This window comes from Pipistrellus kuhlii, unplaced genomic scaffold, assembly GCF_014108245.1.
Source record: "Pipistrellus kuhlii isolate mPipKuh1 unplaced genomic scaffold, mPipKuh1.p scaffold_m20_p_19, whole genome shotgun sequence".
NCBI lineage: Eukaryota > Metazoa > Chordata > Mammalia > Chiroptera > Vespertilionidae > Pipistrellus > Pipistrellus kuhlii.
This window is the reverse complement of record NW_023425504.1, coordinates 21,471,505-21,488,412: the sequence shown is the minus strand read 5'-3', so window position 1 is coordinate 21,488,412 and position 16,908 is coordinate 21,471,505. Positions and strand designations below refer to the sequence as shown.

Here is a 16,908-nt window from a genome sequence, read left to right as displayed (position 1 = left end):
TTTAAAAAGATATAGAGGTGATATTTCACCAAGTTTCAGTTTTTCTTTCTCTTCTCCTTTCTCTCCTCCCCTCCCTGCCCCCCTCTATCTCTCTTTCTCTTTCACTCTGCTCTCTCCCTTTCTCTGTCCTAGCAACTATAAGTGAACAGCATACTACTATGTTTTTTTTTAAAACATGTTTTTGTTTTTTATTTTGAGAGAGAGAGAGAGAGAGAGAGAGAGAGAGAGAGAGAGAGAGAGAGAGAGAGAGAAACAACAACATTAATTTAAGAGAGAAACACTGATCAGCTGCCTCCTGCATACCTCCTGCTGGAGACTGAGCCCCAAACGCAGGCATGTGCCCTGACCGGGAATCAAACCCTGTGACCTTTTGGTGCACAGGATGACACTATTGTCCAAAGCCACACTGTGACAATTTGTTTCCTATGTGATTCTCTTGACTTGTTTTCTGAGATTATTAGAATCAAGAAAGACCTTTTGCTTTATTTTCTGTTGTTTCTTGGTTTTCATTTGTACTACATTTTATCAACAGAAGTGATAATAAAATTGCTTGCCTCCACTGGCGAACAGAAATACAAACTCACAGCCTCATAGGCAGGAAATGGTCAGTTATCCAGTCTCTCCTTCCAACCCCAAATAGTTCAGGAAAATCACAATCCACTGTGCATTTTGGAAGTTGCATGAATGAACTTCTACAATCTCCCTAGTCATATACGCCTATATTTCACAGTCCTACTTTTATTTATTTATTTATTTATTTATTTATTTATTTATTTATTTAGGACAGAAAATAGCTTTATTGGTGGGGGCGGGGCGGGCAGCTTAGAACTTCTGGAACTGCTTCTTGGTGCCAGCGGCCTTGGTGACCTTGAGCACGTTGAAGCGCACCGTCTTGCTCAGGGTCCGGCACTCGCCCACGGTGACAATGTCGCCGATCTGGACGTCTCTGAAGCAGGGGGACAGGTGCACGGACATGTTCTTATGGCGCTTCTCGAAGCGGTTGTACTTGCGGATGTAGTGGAGGTAGTCCCGGCGGATGACGATGGTCCTCTGCATCTTCATCTTGATCACCACGCCAGACAAGATGCGCCCTCAGATGGAGACATTACCGGTAAAGGGGCATTTCTTGTCAATGTAGGTGCCCTCAGTGGCCTCCTTGGGCGTCTTGAATCCCAGGCCGATGTTCTTGTAGTACCGAGGTAGCTTCTCTTTGCCGGTCTCTCCCAGCAGGACCCTCTTCTTGTTTTGGAAGATGGTGGGCTGCTTTTGGTAGGCTCGCTCCGTCTGAATGTCCGCCATCTTCGCGCCGCTTGGGAAAAAAAAAAAAAAAAAAAAAGCCACAGTCCTACTTTTAGGAAAATTCTCAAATCTTTGCCTATAGACAATTTTTATGTTTCCTGAAGCTGCATTGCTAACACACTTTCAACTGAAAAGGACTTGGTTTCTTTTAAAAAGATAGATGGTAGGTAGGTAGATAGATAGATATATAGATAGATTTCAGAGAGGAAGAGAGAGGAGAAAGGAGAGAGGAGAGAGAGAATATCATTGATTGGCTACCTCCTGTACGTGCCCAACTGGGGATTAAGTCTGAAACCAGGCCATATGCTCTGAACAAGAAATGAACCTCCTGGTTCATAGTTGACGCTAAACCAAAGAGCCTCGCTGGCCCGGTCAGAGCATGGGTTTTGCCTCATGTCCTTGTTGTTGCTGTCGCCCTGCCAGAAACTGTGTGAGTTTTTCTCTTCCAAGTCCTGCTTTCATCTCTTTTGAAACAAAGTTGATATAGATCCTTTCCAGGAAACTTGTTCTAACCAGACCAAACCAATGAGTCACCTGCTGGATTCACATGCTTCTGCTATGTATCTTACTGCTGCTTTTGTAGGCAGAATTCTCCAATGCCACCTCCCCCCCCCCCCCCCCCCCGCCCCAGGATTCCTAGCTATTGATGTACACACACCTTCTTTCAGTTATTCAATCAGACACTAATTTAGGTTCTGCTTTGAGGGAATTTTGCAGGTGTAATTAAGGCTTCAAGTCAGATGATTTAAAAAAAATATATTTTATTGATTTTTTACAGAGAGGAAGGGAGAAAGATAGAGAGCTAGAAACGTTAATGAGAGAGACACATTGACCAGCTGCCTCCTGCACACCCCCCAACGGGGATGTGCCCGCAACCAAGGTACATGCCTTTGACCAGAATCGAACCCGGGACCTTTCCGTCCGCAGACCGACGCTTTACCACTGAGCCAAACCGGTTTCGGCAGTCAGATGATTTTTTAAAAATATACTTTTATTGACTTCAGAAGGAAAGGAGAGCGAGAGAGATAATCACTGATCAGCTGCCTCCTACACACCCCACACGGGATTGAGTCCACAACCGGGTCCTGACCAGGATCGAACCATGACCTCCTGGTTCATAGATCAACCCTCAACGGAAAAGTCATGCCGTCTGGGCCCAAGTCAGATGATTTTAAGATAGGAGATTATCTGAGGTGAGCCTGTCCTAATCAGATAAACCTTTAAAGTGAACTGGGCTCTTTGTGAAGAAAGACATTCAGAATGTGAGAGGGATTTGATGAGAGGAAAATTCTCTGTTGCTGATTTGAAGATAGAATAGGCCACATGGCAAGCAATATGGGAGACGTCTAAGAGCTGAAAATGGTCCCTGGCTGGCAGGCAGTGCGAAAATGGGGAGCTTAGTCTTATAAGAACACAGAACTGAATTTGGCCAACAGTTTGTGGTAATTTGTTCAATATCAGTAGAGAATGAATGCATTTTCTTTTCTAGATCATGCTTTTGTTGATTTCATATGTGTCCATGTTTCTAGGTGAGAGGAAAAGGTTTTTAAATTTTATTTTTGTCCCCCCTTCACACCACAGCCATAATGTGAAGTTACTGGGGAGATTTGCCTTGATCGACATTTTGGAGTTAATAGGGGATATAAATCCTTGGCATGAAGGTACCAGTTGTTAAGCAGCAACTACAATTACTACCATTCTCAAGTGTCTCCTACCTCCCATATTAGAAACAAATTTCTACACATCTGATATCTTGCGGATATCTTCATCTGTATGTCTCACCAGTCCCATGAACTCAGTAAATTCCCAAATTTCCTTTCCCAAAGCTGCCCCACCCCCTCCATTTTCTAATTGTGTTCGTGGTACCTTCAAACCTCCAGTTGCCTTTGAATTTACAACTCCAGCCATTGTTGACTGCTTCCTCTGTTTATTACACACACACACACACACACACACACACACACACACACACGTCACTCTGTTGCCAAGTCCTTTCCATTCTTCCCCTCCTTTCCATTTTTCTAAAAATATATTTTATTGATTTTTTACAGAGAGGAAGAGAGAGGAAGAGAGAGTTAGAAACATCCATGAGAGAGAAAAATCGATCAGTTGCCTCTTGCACATCCCCCACAGAGGATGTGCCCACAACCAAGGTAATGCCCTTGACCGGAATCGAACCTGGGACTTTCAGTCCCGCAGGCCGACGCTCTATCCACTGAGCCAAACCGGTCTCAGCCCCTCCTTTCCATTTTTATTGTCAGTGTCTCTCACCTAGAATATTTCAGGAATCTCCTAGGTGCTTTCCAGGGACCAGTCTCTGATTGGCACAGTTGTAATCATGTCTCTTCTCTGCTCACCCACCTTCCAAGAAATCCATTGGCTTGGCATTCAAAACTCTTCAGGACTTAACCCAGACCTACCTTTCTCATATTTTTAAAAACTTTTTTTAAAATAGTATTTTTATATTTATTGATTTGAGGGGGTAAGGAGAAAGAGAGAGAGAGAGAAAGAGAGAGGTGAAGGAGAGAGAGGGAGAGGGAGAGGGAGAGGGAGAGAGAGAGAGAGAGAGAGAGAGAGAGAGAGAGAGAGAGAGAGAGAGATTTGTTATTCCACATATTCATTGGTTGATACTTGTTATGTGCCCTGACTGGGATCCAAATGGGCATCCATGGCCAATCTGGATGATGCTTTAACCAACTGAGCTACCTGGTCAGGGCCTCAAAAATTGTTAAATGAGTATTTTGCCTACCTTTTCAGTTATTTGGAGTTAACCTTTAAAAATCATTCTTTAGGCTGAGACTGGTTTGGCTTAGTGGATAGAGCGTCAGTCTGCAGATTGGGGGGTCCCGGGTTCGATTCCGGTCGAGGGCATGTGCATTGGTTGCGGGCACATCCCCAGTGGGGTGTGTGCAGGAGGCAGCTGGTCGATGTTTGTCTCTCATCGACGTTTCTAGCTCTCTGTTCCTCTCCCTTCCTCTCTGTGGAAAATCAATAAAATATATATTTTTTAAAAATCATTCTTTAGGAGCCATGGGTCAGACTGTTGGACCTCAAAGGGAGGGTGGGGATAAAAGGGAGAGATCAACCAAAGGACTTACGTGCACACATATGAGCCTAACCAGTGGTCAAGGACAATAGGGGGATGGAGGCATGAGTGGGGGGAGTGGGGACTGGAATGGGGGGTTGAGGACAAATATGTGATACCTTAAAGAAATTTAAAAAATAAAAATAAATAAAAATAAATTTTAAAAAATAATTCTTTAAAACTATTATTGTTTTTGCAGGTCTGCATCCCAACTCTGACTCTTCCCTGAAATCTGCAGCTTCTTCCAATTACTTTTACTTCAGACCCACTGCGCTTGCAATTCTCTGCAGTCCATCGTTCTCAGACCTTGGATTTTTCTGCACATATAGTAGCCGTTTGGTTTGTTGAACTGCCAAGGGAAAATGTGGTTCCAGAACCAAATTGTGAGTGCCCAGAGCTAAAACCTCATTCTTGTCTTAAGCTCTCATTCTCAACCCCCCTCCCCCCACCACCACCACCTAGGACACACACCACCATCTTATTCTGCTTGGGAGTGATCATCGGCCTAAATGTTGGGACTCAAATCGCTCATATTCATCCCACAGAAAAGGGACCCACAGCCCCTTTCACAGTAGAGGCCAATTTACTGTTTGGATTTTCAGTGATTTTAACGGGGCACACACATCCTTCCCCCGTGTTCTGTGTCCGCAGGGAATGTGCATGCATTGTTCCCGCTTTATGAAAACCTGGTTTGCCTCCGCCCACTCCTCTAGTTGGAGATTTTATCCTTTCCCCCCCGCCCCCAGTCACAGGGAGCACTTTAAGTGATCTGGTCTTTTTTAAAAGAAAGAGAAAAGAAGATAACCGGGGAAAAAAGCTTCCCAGGATTCGTCTTAGACTTGACAAGTGGTGGTGAAGCCCATTCCAGCACCCAGCCCGGGAACTGGATGCTTCCTTTGGCCAGTGAGCCCGCCTCAGCCCGCGAGCCTCGGGCCGGGCTTTAATGACCTAAGCAACTTTCCTCCCACGCCCCCCCCTCCCGCCTTGGTACGGCCCGTCCGGCGTTCGACGTTCCATCCCCCCTTCCTTCCAGGTTGGTTCAGCCCCTGTCTACTCCGGGGTGGTGCTTAGCCGGCGCCAGACCGACCCTCGACTTCGGAGGGGCAGCGCGGTGCCGCTGGGAGCTTCCTCCTCGGCATCTTCGGCTTCTTCAGCCCCGTCGGCCTCCTTACCCTCGGCTGGGCCCCGCGATCTCGGTGTATGCCCCAGCGCTGACCCCGCTCGAGATATGTCTACCCCGGCTCGGCGGCGCCTCATGCGGGACTTCAAGAGGTAACCGGCGGGGACCGCGGCGGCCGCGGGCTGGCCGCCGGACTCAGGGCGGGTCCCGGGGCGGCCCGGGGGCCGGGGGGAGCCCTGGAGTAACCGGCAGCACCGCGGCTGCCCGGTAACGGGGCCCCTGTGGCTTTCTCTAAAGGTTGCAGGAGGATCCTCCTGCCGGAGTCAGTGGGGCTCCGTCGGAGAACAACATAATGGTTTGGAACGCGGTCATTTTCGGGTGAGTCTGCTTTCCGGGCGTTGGCGAGAGATGGGGGATGCTAGGCGGCTCTTCCGGCCCTCGGGGAGCGGCCCCTGGTGCGGGTGGAGTGGGAAAGGGGCAGTGTTGGGGTCTGGTGGGGCCTAGGCGCCTCCCCGGAGCCTGTGCCTCGATTAGCTCGATTAGCTCGGTTCCCGCTGCCTGGGGAACCGTTTGGGGTTCTCAGGGGGGCGGGGCGGGAATGGTGACGGTTAGGCGCGGCGGCCTGTACTCGGTTTCTGAGCCTGAAACAGCTATTTGTAGTGGCTTTCCATCCAAACAGCTATTGGTAGTGGCTTTCCATCCAGGAACCGGGGTTTTACCAGAGGGGGCGTTAGCAATGCTTGGCAGAGCCCGGAATAGCCATCTCCTAAAATGAACCAGGGAGCAGGGGACCCCTTAAACAGGAACTGACATGTTTTTCTCTGTATTTCAGGCCCGAAGGGACCCCGTTTGAGGATGGTAAGAGAGTTTCTTTACACACACCTTTCAGGAGCCTGACCATCTGGGGAAAGGGTTCCCAGTCATCCTGGAAGTGCCTCCTGCTTAGGAACCTGCTTCTCTCTAGCCTCTGCCTACTAAAGGCTTGAGTGGAATCCAATATGTGGCAGGTTGTTCTGTTGCCTGCTTGACTAGGATCACACCTTTTTTCTTGCTTGCTTCTTTAAAAAAAATCTGGGTAAGGCAATCCCTTTTTAAAGGAGCATCATAGCACTGAGGGTAAAGACTCCTGAGGTCTGGGCTGTGATCTGTAAAATTCAGGCCCCCATCAAGATACTGAGATAGTGTCAACCCAAACATGTGCTGATAGACTCAGAGACCATCTGGTTAGCATTCTACCACAGGGCAGGTACTGTGTACAGCAGGTGCTTAATAATAAAAGCTCTCAGATGTTGAATGGATGCAAGCATCCCTTGCACACAACAATCTAGTTTCTACAGTCTGGCATTGAATGCCTGTCAGCTTCGCTGCTTGGTCTAAAATGGTTTTTAGTGGCCAGTTTGAATATAATATTGTTTGTTATTTTAAATGAGTTTTCAGAGATTTAGATTTGACTTTTAAAATATTCATGTATTCATTGCTTTTTAAAGATTTTTTTTTTAAACTTCCTATTTTGAGGGAAATATAGATTCATGTGCAGTTGTAATAAATAATAATACAGACTGTGTGTATCCTTCACACACTTCTCCACCCCATTCTTTGGTAACATCTTGAATGACTATATTACAATATCACAAATAGGAAATTGACAATAATATGGTTTTATGTGCACTCAGTTGTGTGTGTATAGTTATTTTTTGAGAGTTTAAATCATTTAAAAGATGATTAAAAGTATTTGAACTGTTTGACATCTTTAATATTTGAGATGTTTTTTTAAAGAAAAGGATCTATTATTCTTTCTCAGTGACTTATCTTCCTTTAGTCATGTAGCATTATATACATATTCACATAATTCAGTTTGAAGGTAGGAACAAAAATGTTGTTGCAAGCTACTGACTACATACTTATATTGTCAAGTTGGACCACTCTTGGATGCTACCAGTCTACAAGGTAGGTCAATATCAACCAATTCTATAATTTGTCTCAAACACTCAGATTTCCCTAGGAGGCTGCAGACAGTCATCTAAGTACTTTTAGCTTCCTGTCTACCTTCATTCCATGGGTAAATAACACTGCTCTTCAGTCCTGCAATAAAAGGAAATGACAGCAGAAGAGAGGGGTCCTAAAGGCACACTACTTTGGTACAATAAATTATTTGAACTGATCCATAGCAAGACTTAATTTTGCTGTACAGCATTGGTACTACCCTGTTTCCCCGAAAATAAGACAGTGTCTTATATTAATTTTTGCTCCCAAAGATGCGCTAGGTCTTATTTTCAGGGGATGTCTTATTTTTCCATGAAGAAGAATACGGTACACATTTATTGTTAAATGAAAATAAAGGAAATTTATTACCTGTATACGGTACGGTAGTATGGTAGTTGTCAACACAAACCAGACAAACTGAATCCTACAGTATCAAGAATTTACTCATTTATTCAATGACAATCATATCTTCTGGAACATCATCATAACAATCCAATTCCTGAATTTCCTGGTGAATTTCTTGTGACTCCATTTCTTTCAGAATCAGTGGACCAAATCTCATGTTTAGTCTAGGGGGGGCCTTATTTTCGGGGGGATGCCTTATATTTCACTCGGAAGGAAACCTGTAAGTAGGTCTTATTTTCGGAGGATGTCTTATTTTCGGAGAAACACGGTAGTTCTTCCTTACTTAAGCTTTATGTGCAGATTAACTGTGTATTTGCTTTAGCAGGCTTTGTTTTCATTGGGTTCTTTTTGTTCCCTCCCTATTTTACTGACTTCTTTATCCTGGGCACAGGTTTATTAATAGTACATCACTTTGCCAAGGGGTGACTACTTAAATATTTCAAGGGTACTTCTCTTGTTTTAAGTGGTAACAATTGAAAAGGTACTTATGGAATCCATTATCTATCTGGACTTTCCCTCTTGACATTAATGACTCTGTTTTTGATGATGTGTATCTCCATGCTGGCATTACTGAAAGGAATTACTCAAGCTAAATGACAGTACTCTTTTCTGATTCATTCTGTTAGGCAGTCTGCTATCCAAGAATGCTTCCTCAGGTGTCTGCAAATATATTTGACTGACTGTTAATACCCCTCATATATGGTTAGGGAATTTACTGGAAAACACTGATTAGGGACAAGTAGCATAGTTGATTTTGCCCTGTTTCCAATGTATTAATATAAATTAATAGCCTCCAAACTATTTTTGCTGCTTCCTTGTAAACCGTTTGTAATGGAAGTTTCTGGAATAGCCAGGCCCTAGTTAAAGAGATGGAATCTTAAGAAAAAAACTCTGATTTAATTTCACACATTTGAAGTAAGAGGACAATGTTCCCAAGAGCTTATATTACCAAACAGAGCACTGGGGGCATGAGAGCAATGCTTCCTCATCAAAATATTTGGTTATGTATGCTCAATACAGAGGCTATGGAACAAAGCATTCTCCATCACATATACAATTTGTTAATAGAAATAGTAAGATAAGAGTATTTGTTTTTCATAATAGATGTATTCTTAAGAATTTGGGTGTTAGATTTTTCCAAAGAAAATGAATCACTTAAAACCCACTGAGGATGTTTTTAAGCCAAATAAATCCTATGATAGAGTACTTGAGTGTTATCTTAAAAATTAGAATTTTCAATCATCAAAAAATGTTTTAATGTACTTTGCTTTATTTTTCTCTTTGTTTTATTTTATCCATCACCATTTATCTCCCCTATACCCTCTTCCATCTCTACCCCCTCCCCCCCCCGAACATAGACACTGTTGTCTGTGTCCATCATTTTTACTTTGTTTTCCTTTCAGGGGTCATAATCTAATGGCCAAATGACAGGAAATGTCTGCAGAGGTGTTTCTTTGGCCAACACAATGTCTTTAAAAATTTGATTTTTTGAATTATCTGTAGAACACACACTATTTAACCATATCACTCCCTTATTGCTATACACTCAGTCATTTAACACATTTATATAATTTTCCTGGTTCCTATGTATAGATGGAGTGATACTTTCCTTAAAATGTTTTGGCCTCCTCAGGTTCTTGAGCAAAATCAGTACAGATCGTGTGCTATTCTGCGGCTTAAGTTTTCAGTGATTTTAAAGCCTAGCCTCCTAAATATTCAGAGATAAGCTCTAGCCTCAATTGCATGATATTAATTCTAAGATTTTACATTTCTTTAATATTTGTTTTGGATCTCAGGAATTGCATAAAGGTTATACTAAAGAGGTGCTGATTGTTTAATCTGGCTAGCAATATGAAATATACTTTCTTAAATATGTGCTTTGAATAAAATTTGGGTACGTTCTAATTTATATTCAAGTAGACATAGCAGATTGCTTTAGCTCTCAAGATATTAAATGAGCTGCTTTATTTTTTTATTTTTTATTATTTTTAAAAATATATATTTTATTGATTTTGTACAGAGAGGAAGGGAGAGAGATAGAGAACTAGAAACATCGATGAAAGAGAGAGTCATCGACCAGCTGCCTCTTGCACACCCCCTACTGGGGATGTGCCCGCAACCAAGGTACATGCCCTTGACTGGAATCGAACCCAGGACCTTTCAGTCCCCAAGCTGACGGTCTATCCATTGAGCCAAACCAGTCTCGGCTAAATGAGCTGCTTTAAACGACTTGACTCTTTTGTAGCTAGGTAAGCACCTTGTTGAACTTCTAGGCAGATATTAGGCAGAAAGCTCACGGGTTTTGAGAACCACACAACATAGATACTCAACTTGCATTTAACTGAGTGTTTGATGTAGATCACAAACAAAGTACTATTTAATATTTGAATCCATTAATTGTATATTTCTTTTTTTAAATAAATTTTTATTGTTCATATTATTACAAATGTTCCTTTTCTCCGCCCCACCATTGCTCTCCTCCACCAGGTTCCCACCCCAGCCTCTGCCCTTTGAATCCATTAATTGTATATTTCTTACTAAAACTAAAGCTTACTAAAACTAAAAATTTTGAGGTTTTTGCCTCCTTTAGCTGGGTATCAAGATATGAAACTAAAGGACTATTAATATTTATATTTAATAATATTTACATTTAATAATATCTATAAATAATAATATTTATAGAGCACTTATTTGTGTCACTGCATATTTTCCTCATTTAAACTTCACAACACAACAATGTTACGTGTTGGGTACTATTATTAACTCCATTTTACAGATGAGGAACTTGAGGTTTAGTCAAGTTGAGTGGCTTCCCCAAGGTTTCACAACTAGTCAGTAGCAAAGCTAGGATTTGAGCCTAGGTCTTTGTGACTTCAAAGTTCCACTTATGCCAGCCTTATGTGTTGTTTTACTACCTTTAGGTATTATATTTAATGGTGGTTTTAATTTAAAGTACGTGAGAGCTCCATCTGCTATGAAATCTGCCCAATTGTAGAGCAATTCCTTAATGATAAATCTCTTGCCTATAATTTTATCAGATTTCAGCATTGAGCCAAATGTTACACTCTAGATACATACAGAAGCTCAAAGTTTTGAACTCTCTTTAACACTGATTCCCACTTTTTCTTTTTTAAATATATATTTTATTGATTTTGTACAGAGAGGAAGGGAGAGAGATAGAGAGTTAGAAACATCGATGAGAGAGAGTCATCGATCAGTTGCCTCTTGCACACCCCCCACTGGGGATATGCCCGCAACCAATGTACATGCCCTTGACCGGAATCGAACCTGGGACCCTTCAGTCCCCAAGCTGACGCTCTATCCATTGAGCCAAACCGGTCTCGGCGATTCCCACTTTTTCTTACATATTATATCAATAATACTGAAAAGGAAGAATATGCTTTCTTCTCAAAAAAGGAAAGATTTATGACCAGGTGGTGATTAAGGGGAAGTATGTTCTGAAGGATTATAGCATGTTTATCCATTCCAAAATACTTTACCTTTTGTCCTTAGGGAGGTTTAACGATCATTTGGGTACTATTAATGGAAGCAAGAAGGAAATAAATTGCCCACTCTGAAGGAAACAGTACCAAATTATATCCTTATCTGAAGTGTGATCTATTATATTAGAATAAGTGATTTATTTAATATACCAGAGTAATATGGTAGAATATGCATCACCTTATACCAGATAGTAACTGATTTCACAAGTTTACTTGAAGAGATTTCATTAGGGAAAAAATAGTTGCCCAATTGTTTTCTTGAATTTATTAAACCAAATTAAAAATAATATTTTTAAAGGAAAAAATCTTCCCAAATCACATCATCCTACAATTCTTGAATGAGATCTATTTTATCCTTTTCTTATAAGTCTATAATCTAGTGTGCTTTAGGGCCTTCTGCTACCTTAGATGACATGTATTCAAGAAAAATAAATTCACCATTAGATAAATTTTCCGGAGACATGAATGTAATCAAATGCGATTTTTAAATTACTTCTGCCATTAATTCCCTCCATTAGTGTGAATGATTAAGTTGATTTTATAGTGAAGTACTTTGTGAGTCATACTTAAGGGTTTTTAGAGGGACTATTAAGTTTTTTTTTTGTTCACATTCAATTATATTTTCATTATAGAGTTGCTATTATATATGGAAAGGAATTAGTGAACACTTTAATGCCTATTCCCTTCTATTTTAAAAATAATTTGATTATTGATTTGTGTTTCTAGCATTGATTTTTGAACCTTTGTAATCCCATTCTCTCTAGTCCATTAAAAAATCTCCGGAGAGCTTACAATGGCAGTTGATTCAAATGGGCTTTTAAGATCTTCCAATTTTCAAAAGGAAGGCCACATTTTGGCTTTAGTTTCTTGTCATTTTAAGGCTGTCTTCAATATGCACAGTGGTTAAAGTTATCCTACAGGTAGTAATTTTTAGTTTAAGGGGCTGTGTTTAAGTTTGAAGGAAAATAATGTCAAAACAAAAAACAAATCACCTTTGGGTGGCGGTTCTTAAAATATCTATCCATTTTTAGAGCCAGTTTCTGGAGATGTATCCCTTAACCGGTCTCTCTCTTGGCATTATTTAACAATTGGGAAAAAGTCACATAGCATTAAAAACAAAATACTTCTGAACAAAGTGATAACTATGTTTTCTTAAACCTGTCTCTTCTAACTACAGGAACATTTAAGCTTATAATAGAATTCACTGAGGAATATCCAAATAAACCACCTACGGTTAGATTTGTCTCTAAGATGTTTCATCCAAATGGCAAGTATCACTTTTAATTCAGTATTTTAAACGACTGCACTGTTTATTAGGGAGGTGTTCCACGTTCCTATGGGTTTGTCTGTGGTACCTGAGTATTTAGGCATCCTGCTGTTTCCTGAAAACTGAACTTGTTCATGGTGTGCTATTGGGTCTTCAGCTATAGTCCCAGAACTAAAGCAAGGAAGCTACTTGGCCTTTGCTTGGAGTCTGAGAGCCTCCTGATTTTGATGATCTTTGTGTCATTAATGTATTAAACAAAAGTAAGGATGCTCTTGAGGCTTCCTTTTATTTTTATTTTTTTCATTTTTTTTTCAAAAATATATTTTTATTGATTTTGTACAGAAAGGAAGGGAGAGAGATAGAGAGCTAGAAACATCGATGAGAGAGAGTCATCGATCAGCTGCCTCTTGCACACCCCCTACTGGGGATATGCCTGCAACCAAGGTACATGCCCTTGACAGGAATCGAACCTGGGACCCTTCAGTCCCCAAGCCGACACTCTATCCATTGAGCCAAACCGGTCTCGGCTTGAGGCTTCCTTTTAATGTTAGGCCAGATTGGGGTAGTCTTAGGTTGTAATTTTTCACTAGTGTTTTTATTTTTTAATATTGGGAGGGAGGAAGGGAGAGGGAGAGAGAGAAAAACATGAGGCCTGGCTGGCATTGCTCAGTGATTGAACGTCGAACTATAAACCAGGTCACAGTTTGATTCCCAGTCAGGGCACATGCCGGGTTGCAGGCTCGATTCTCAGTGTGGGGTGTACAGGAGGCAGCCAGTCAATGATTCTCTCTCATCGGTGTTTCTGTCTTTCCCTCTCCTTTTCTGAAATCAATAAAAGTGTGTTGTTGTTTTTTAAAGAAACTTTAATAATAAGATAGAATCATCACTTGGCTGCCTCCTACAAGCCCCACCCTAGGGATGGAGCTCGCAACCAAGGCATATGCCTTGACAGGGAATTGAACCTTCTGATTCTTAGGTCAACTCTCAACCACCGAGCCACACCAGCTGGGCTCACTAGTATTTAAGACAATAGTTTCCAACTTTGGTTACAGATCAGAATTACCATGGAACATTTTAAAAAAATACAGATGCTCTAGCCCCAATCCAGACCTACTGAATATCAGATACTGTGGTTGAGGGCCAGGTATACAGTATTATATTGGAAAAGCACCGTTTTCTTTTCTTTTTTTCCCTAGCAGTAAGCCTATAGAACAGCTTGCCTTTTATTCAGGTTAATAAAATGTATTTTCCAGGTTATCAAATATTATCTTTATGCCAATATGAAATCTTGTGAGCTATCTTTTGTTATTTCATATAGGAGGTATAGGTTACTAATTTGATGGGATGAGTTTCTCACAAGTCTCTGGATGGTTGGGGACCCTGTTAGAAAATGTTTATGATTTCCTGGATAATGGGCACCCTTTTCAGAAGGAACACTAAGTATCTTCCGGTTTTATATTCTCTGATCCTGATTATTTCATTAGTCATGATTCTGTTTTTAGGAAAATAACTGAGGAGTAGCTGAGAAAATCTTGTTAAACCTCAAAAACAAAATATTCATTTGTTTGTCTTGATTATGCTGTTAAAACCGTATTGGTTTTGTTATGTTTAACATACATATTTCTCTGCTCTTAGTCTATGCAGATGGTAGTATATGTCTGGACATACTTCAGAACCGCTGGAGTCCAACTTATGATGTGTCTTCCATTTTAACATCAATACAGGTGAATTTTTCCTTCATGTAACTAACTGGCCTTTTATGTGTTTATATTAGCAACTGAATTGTTTTGAAAGTTATATCTTAAGGTAAAAGGTTGGTCTCAAGACCTCAGCCACCAGAATGTGTATATTTGTCTAGATACTAGCAAATATATATATATACTGCATCTAGGAACTGACCTTTTACAAATTGTCTTTGTAGTCTCTATTGGATGAGCCCAATCCCAATAGTCCAGCAAACAGCCAGGCCGCTCAGCTGTATCAGGAGAACAAGCGAGAATATGAGAAACGTGTTTCTGCGATAGTAGAACAGAGCTGGCGTGATTGTTGATTTGGGTGCAGCAAGTGAAGAGGCTGGGCAAATGAAAACTATATATTGATGTGTTTGTCTCCTTATTCTTCAGTGTCATCACATTTACTTCCATTAAAAGCAAAATAGTTATTCTGCTGTTTCCATCTTCCCTCGCCAAACTTTTCCTACCCCTTCTATCTTCTTATTGAACATCAAAAACACCCCCTATGAGATCAAATGTACTGTACCTGGGTTACGTGCAAAAATTATTAATGCTTAATTCCTTTTCTGTTGTATCTCACCTCCAGCTGTGGGGCAGTATTTTGTTAACGTACTTTACACTAAGTTCCTTAAACGAATTGTTATACAAGTGGTGCTTCTGCATAGCTTGATAACCGGGATGTTATTTTTAACAAAATGATTTAAGTGTTTCATCCTGGCTGAGACACTTGTGTTGGACTTAGAAGTGAACATTTGGAACATGGCCTATAGAAAACAGGGAAACAAATCCATATAAACATCCATTTGGAAGAGATGAAAGTTTTAAAACGCATTATTTCTAAGATCTAGCCAATATGCATTACAAGGTGGTTTTCGTTGGTAGGAAGGAGAGTGTTAAAGGACTCAGCCAAAGGAGTACAGTCACTGTAGTAACCGACACATCCCCTCCTTGCAAGATATTCACTGGACACACCCATGCTAAGTTTCAGACTACAGTCCGCCTTCTATATCTGCAGGTACCATATCCATGGATTCAACCAACCCCAGATCGAAAATATTTGGGGATGGGGGGAGTTTTGTTGATGTATACTAGGTAGTTAAGCCTCTGATGGTTGTGTCTGTTCTGTTGAATACTTAGGGATGAATGTACTGGAAGTCTTCCGAGTTTTACCTTTTAAAGAGGTGTGGGAGCAGAGGAATGGAAACAAATTTTTAAGGTGGGGAAGGTTGGTGATCCTTTAATCTTTTAAAAGTAGTGCTACCTTAGATGAACAAATTTATAATCTCCCCTCATTGTTTAGAGTTTTAACCCAATGAAAAGAGCGTGTCTGTGGCAAACTGTTTTCCACGAAAATCCTGAATTAATGCTGCATGCTTTAGTTTCTTCTTTCCTTTCAGTATTATAAGAACCTTAAAGTCAATGTTTGCAATCTTTCTTTGGATATTTATACTTTTAAATAGTAACCTTTTAAGTAGCAGTGTGGGACAAGGCTTGTAAATGTTTTGTCTAAATGTTCCATTGTCACCTTGTGTGCATTTATCACTCTTCTAAATCTAACTTTGCACAAGTAACCCATGTAAAAAATGTACATTTTTCAAAAGTTGTAAATAAAAATAAACTTAAAATTTTGTAGTCAAAGTATAATTATATTTTAGCTCAGTATGAACTTTTGGTATTATTGAAATCGTATATCTACTCTTTCCCCCCTTTGAAATAAACATGGTAAAAGTAAAAGTACAGATTCTGGGAAAAGAATAGATACTGTTAGAACCTTTTTTCCTTTCAATCATGAGAAATGCTTTATAAAAAACATTTTAACAGTATGTAAAACTTAAATAAAACAAAGCTACCTTAGCATTAATATTATGATCAATCAAAGGAATGAAATTGAGATAAAGAGAATAAACAAACCCAGATCTTTACCAGCACCCTCAGAGACCAACACCTAACTTCTTGTCCTGACATCCACCTCTTTTTAAAAGCCCTAGCTTAAAAACAAACAGTACCAAACTATTATAAAATAGTATTTTCAGTTCTGTGTAAAGTTTGGCAGTACAAGTATCCTCAAGTTATCTTGCTTAAACAAAACTCTTCTGAGAAACATCCTATTTCTTTTTAAATAGATAAGAACAGTGACTTTGTGGAAACTCCCCTCTTTACTTGTTTGGGGGAGGGAACTAAGTAAAATTAAATCCTTAAGGTATTGTACCCATTCATCAATTAAGACAATGGCACTTTAAGGAATGCTCAATGTGGGGTGAGTTCATTCGACACTGACCACATTAACTGGTTTGTTTCACTTAGCAGCAGTATTCTTATATGTACTTAAGTCCACTTCTGCTTCAAAGTAGAAACATTGTGTCTCCACTTGATACTAGTTTTAAATTTACTTTTTTATCCCATTGTGGCTGGGTATCTTATTGACATTGCTAACCACACTTTATTTATTTTTTTATTAATATATTGATTTGCCACAGAGGGGGAGAGGGACAGAGAGCTAGAAACGTCGATGA

General features: G+C 40.4%; 2 protein-coding genes across 4 annotated transcripts; one reads left to right on the top strand and one right to left on the bottom strand.

Moving 5' to 3' along the window:
* Nucleotides 1–785: 785 nt before the first annotated feature.
* LOC118722196 (40S ribosomal protein S11-like) lies at nt 786–1,342 on the bottom strand. Its single transcript, XM_036443576.1, is given in 1 exon segment — nt 786–1,342. A coding segment is annotated over 1 exon segment (477 nt). The 5' UTR covers nt 1,300–1,342; the 3' UTR covers nt 786–822.
* Nucleotides 1,343–5,405: 4,063 nt separating this feature from the next.
* UBE2A (ubiquitin conjugating enzyme E2 A) lies at nt 5,406–16,020 on the top strand. Of its 3 annotated transcripts, XM_045583572.1 has the most exons (7): nt 5,406–5,656; nt 5,802–5,882; nt 6,337–6,362; nt 7,419–7,451; nt 12,573–12,662; nt 14,298–14,386; nt 14,584–16,020. In XM_045583572.1, the coding sequence occupies exons 1-7, from the start codon at nt 5,613–5,615 to the stop codon at nt 14,710–14,712; spliced, it is 492 nt and encodes a 163-aa protein (XP_045439528.1). In that variant the 5' UTR covers nt 5,406–5,612; the 3' UTR covers nt 14,713–16,020. The 3 variants fall into 3 exon arrangements, with proteins under 3 accessions (XP_045439528.1, XP_036299471.1, XP_036299470.1); XM_036443577.1 differs by lacking the exon at nt 7,419–7,451 and having other exon boundaries at nt 5,410–5,656; XM_036443578.2 differs by lacking the exons at nt 7,419–7,451; nt 12,573–12,662.
* The last annotated feature ends 888 nt before the right edge of the window (nt 16,021–16,908 follow it).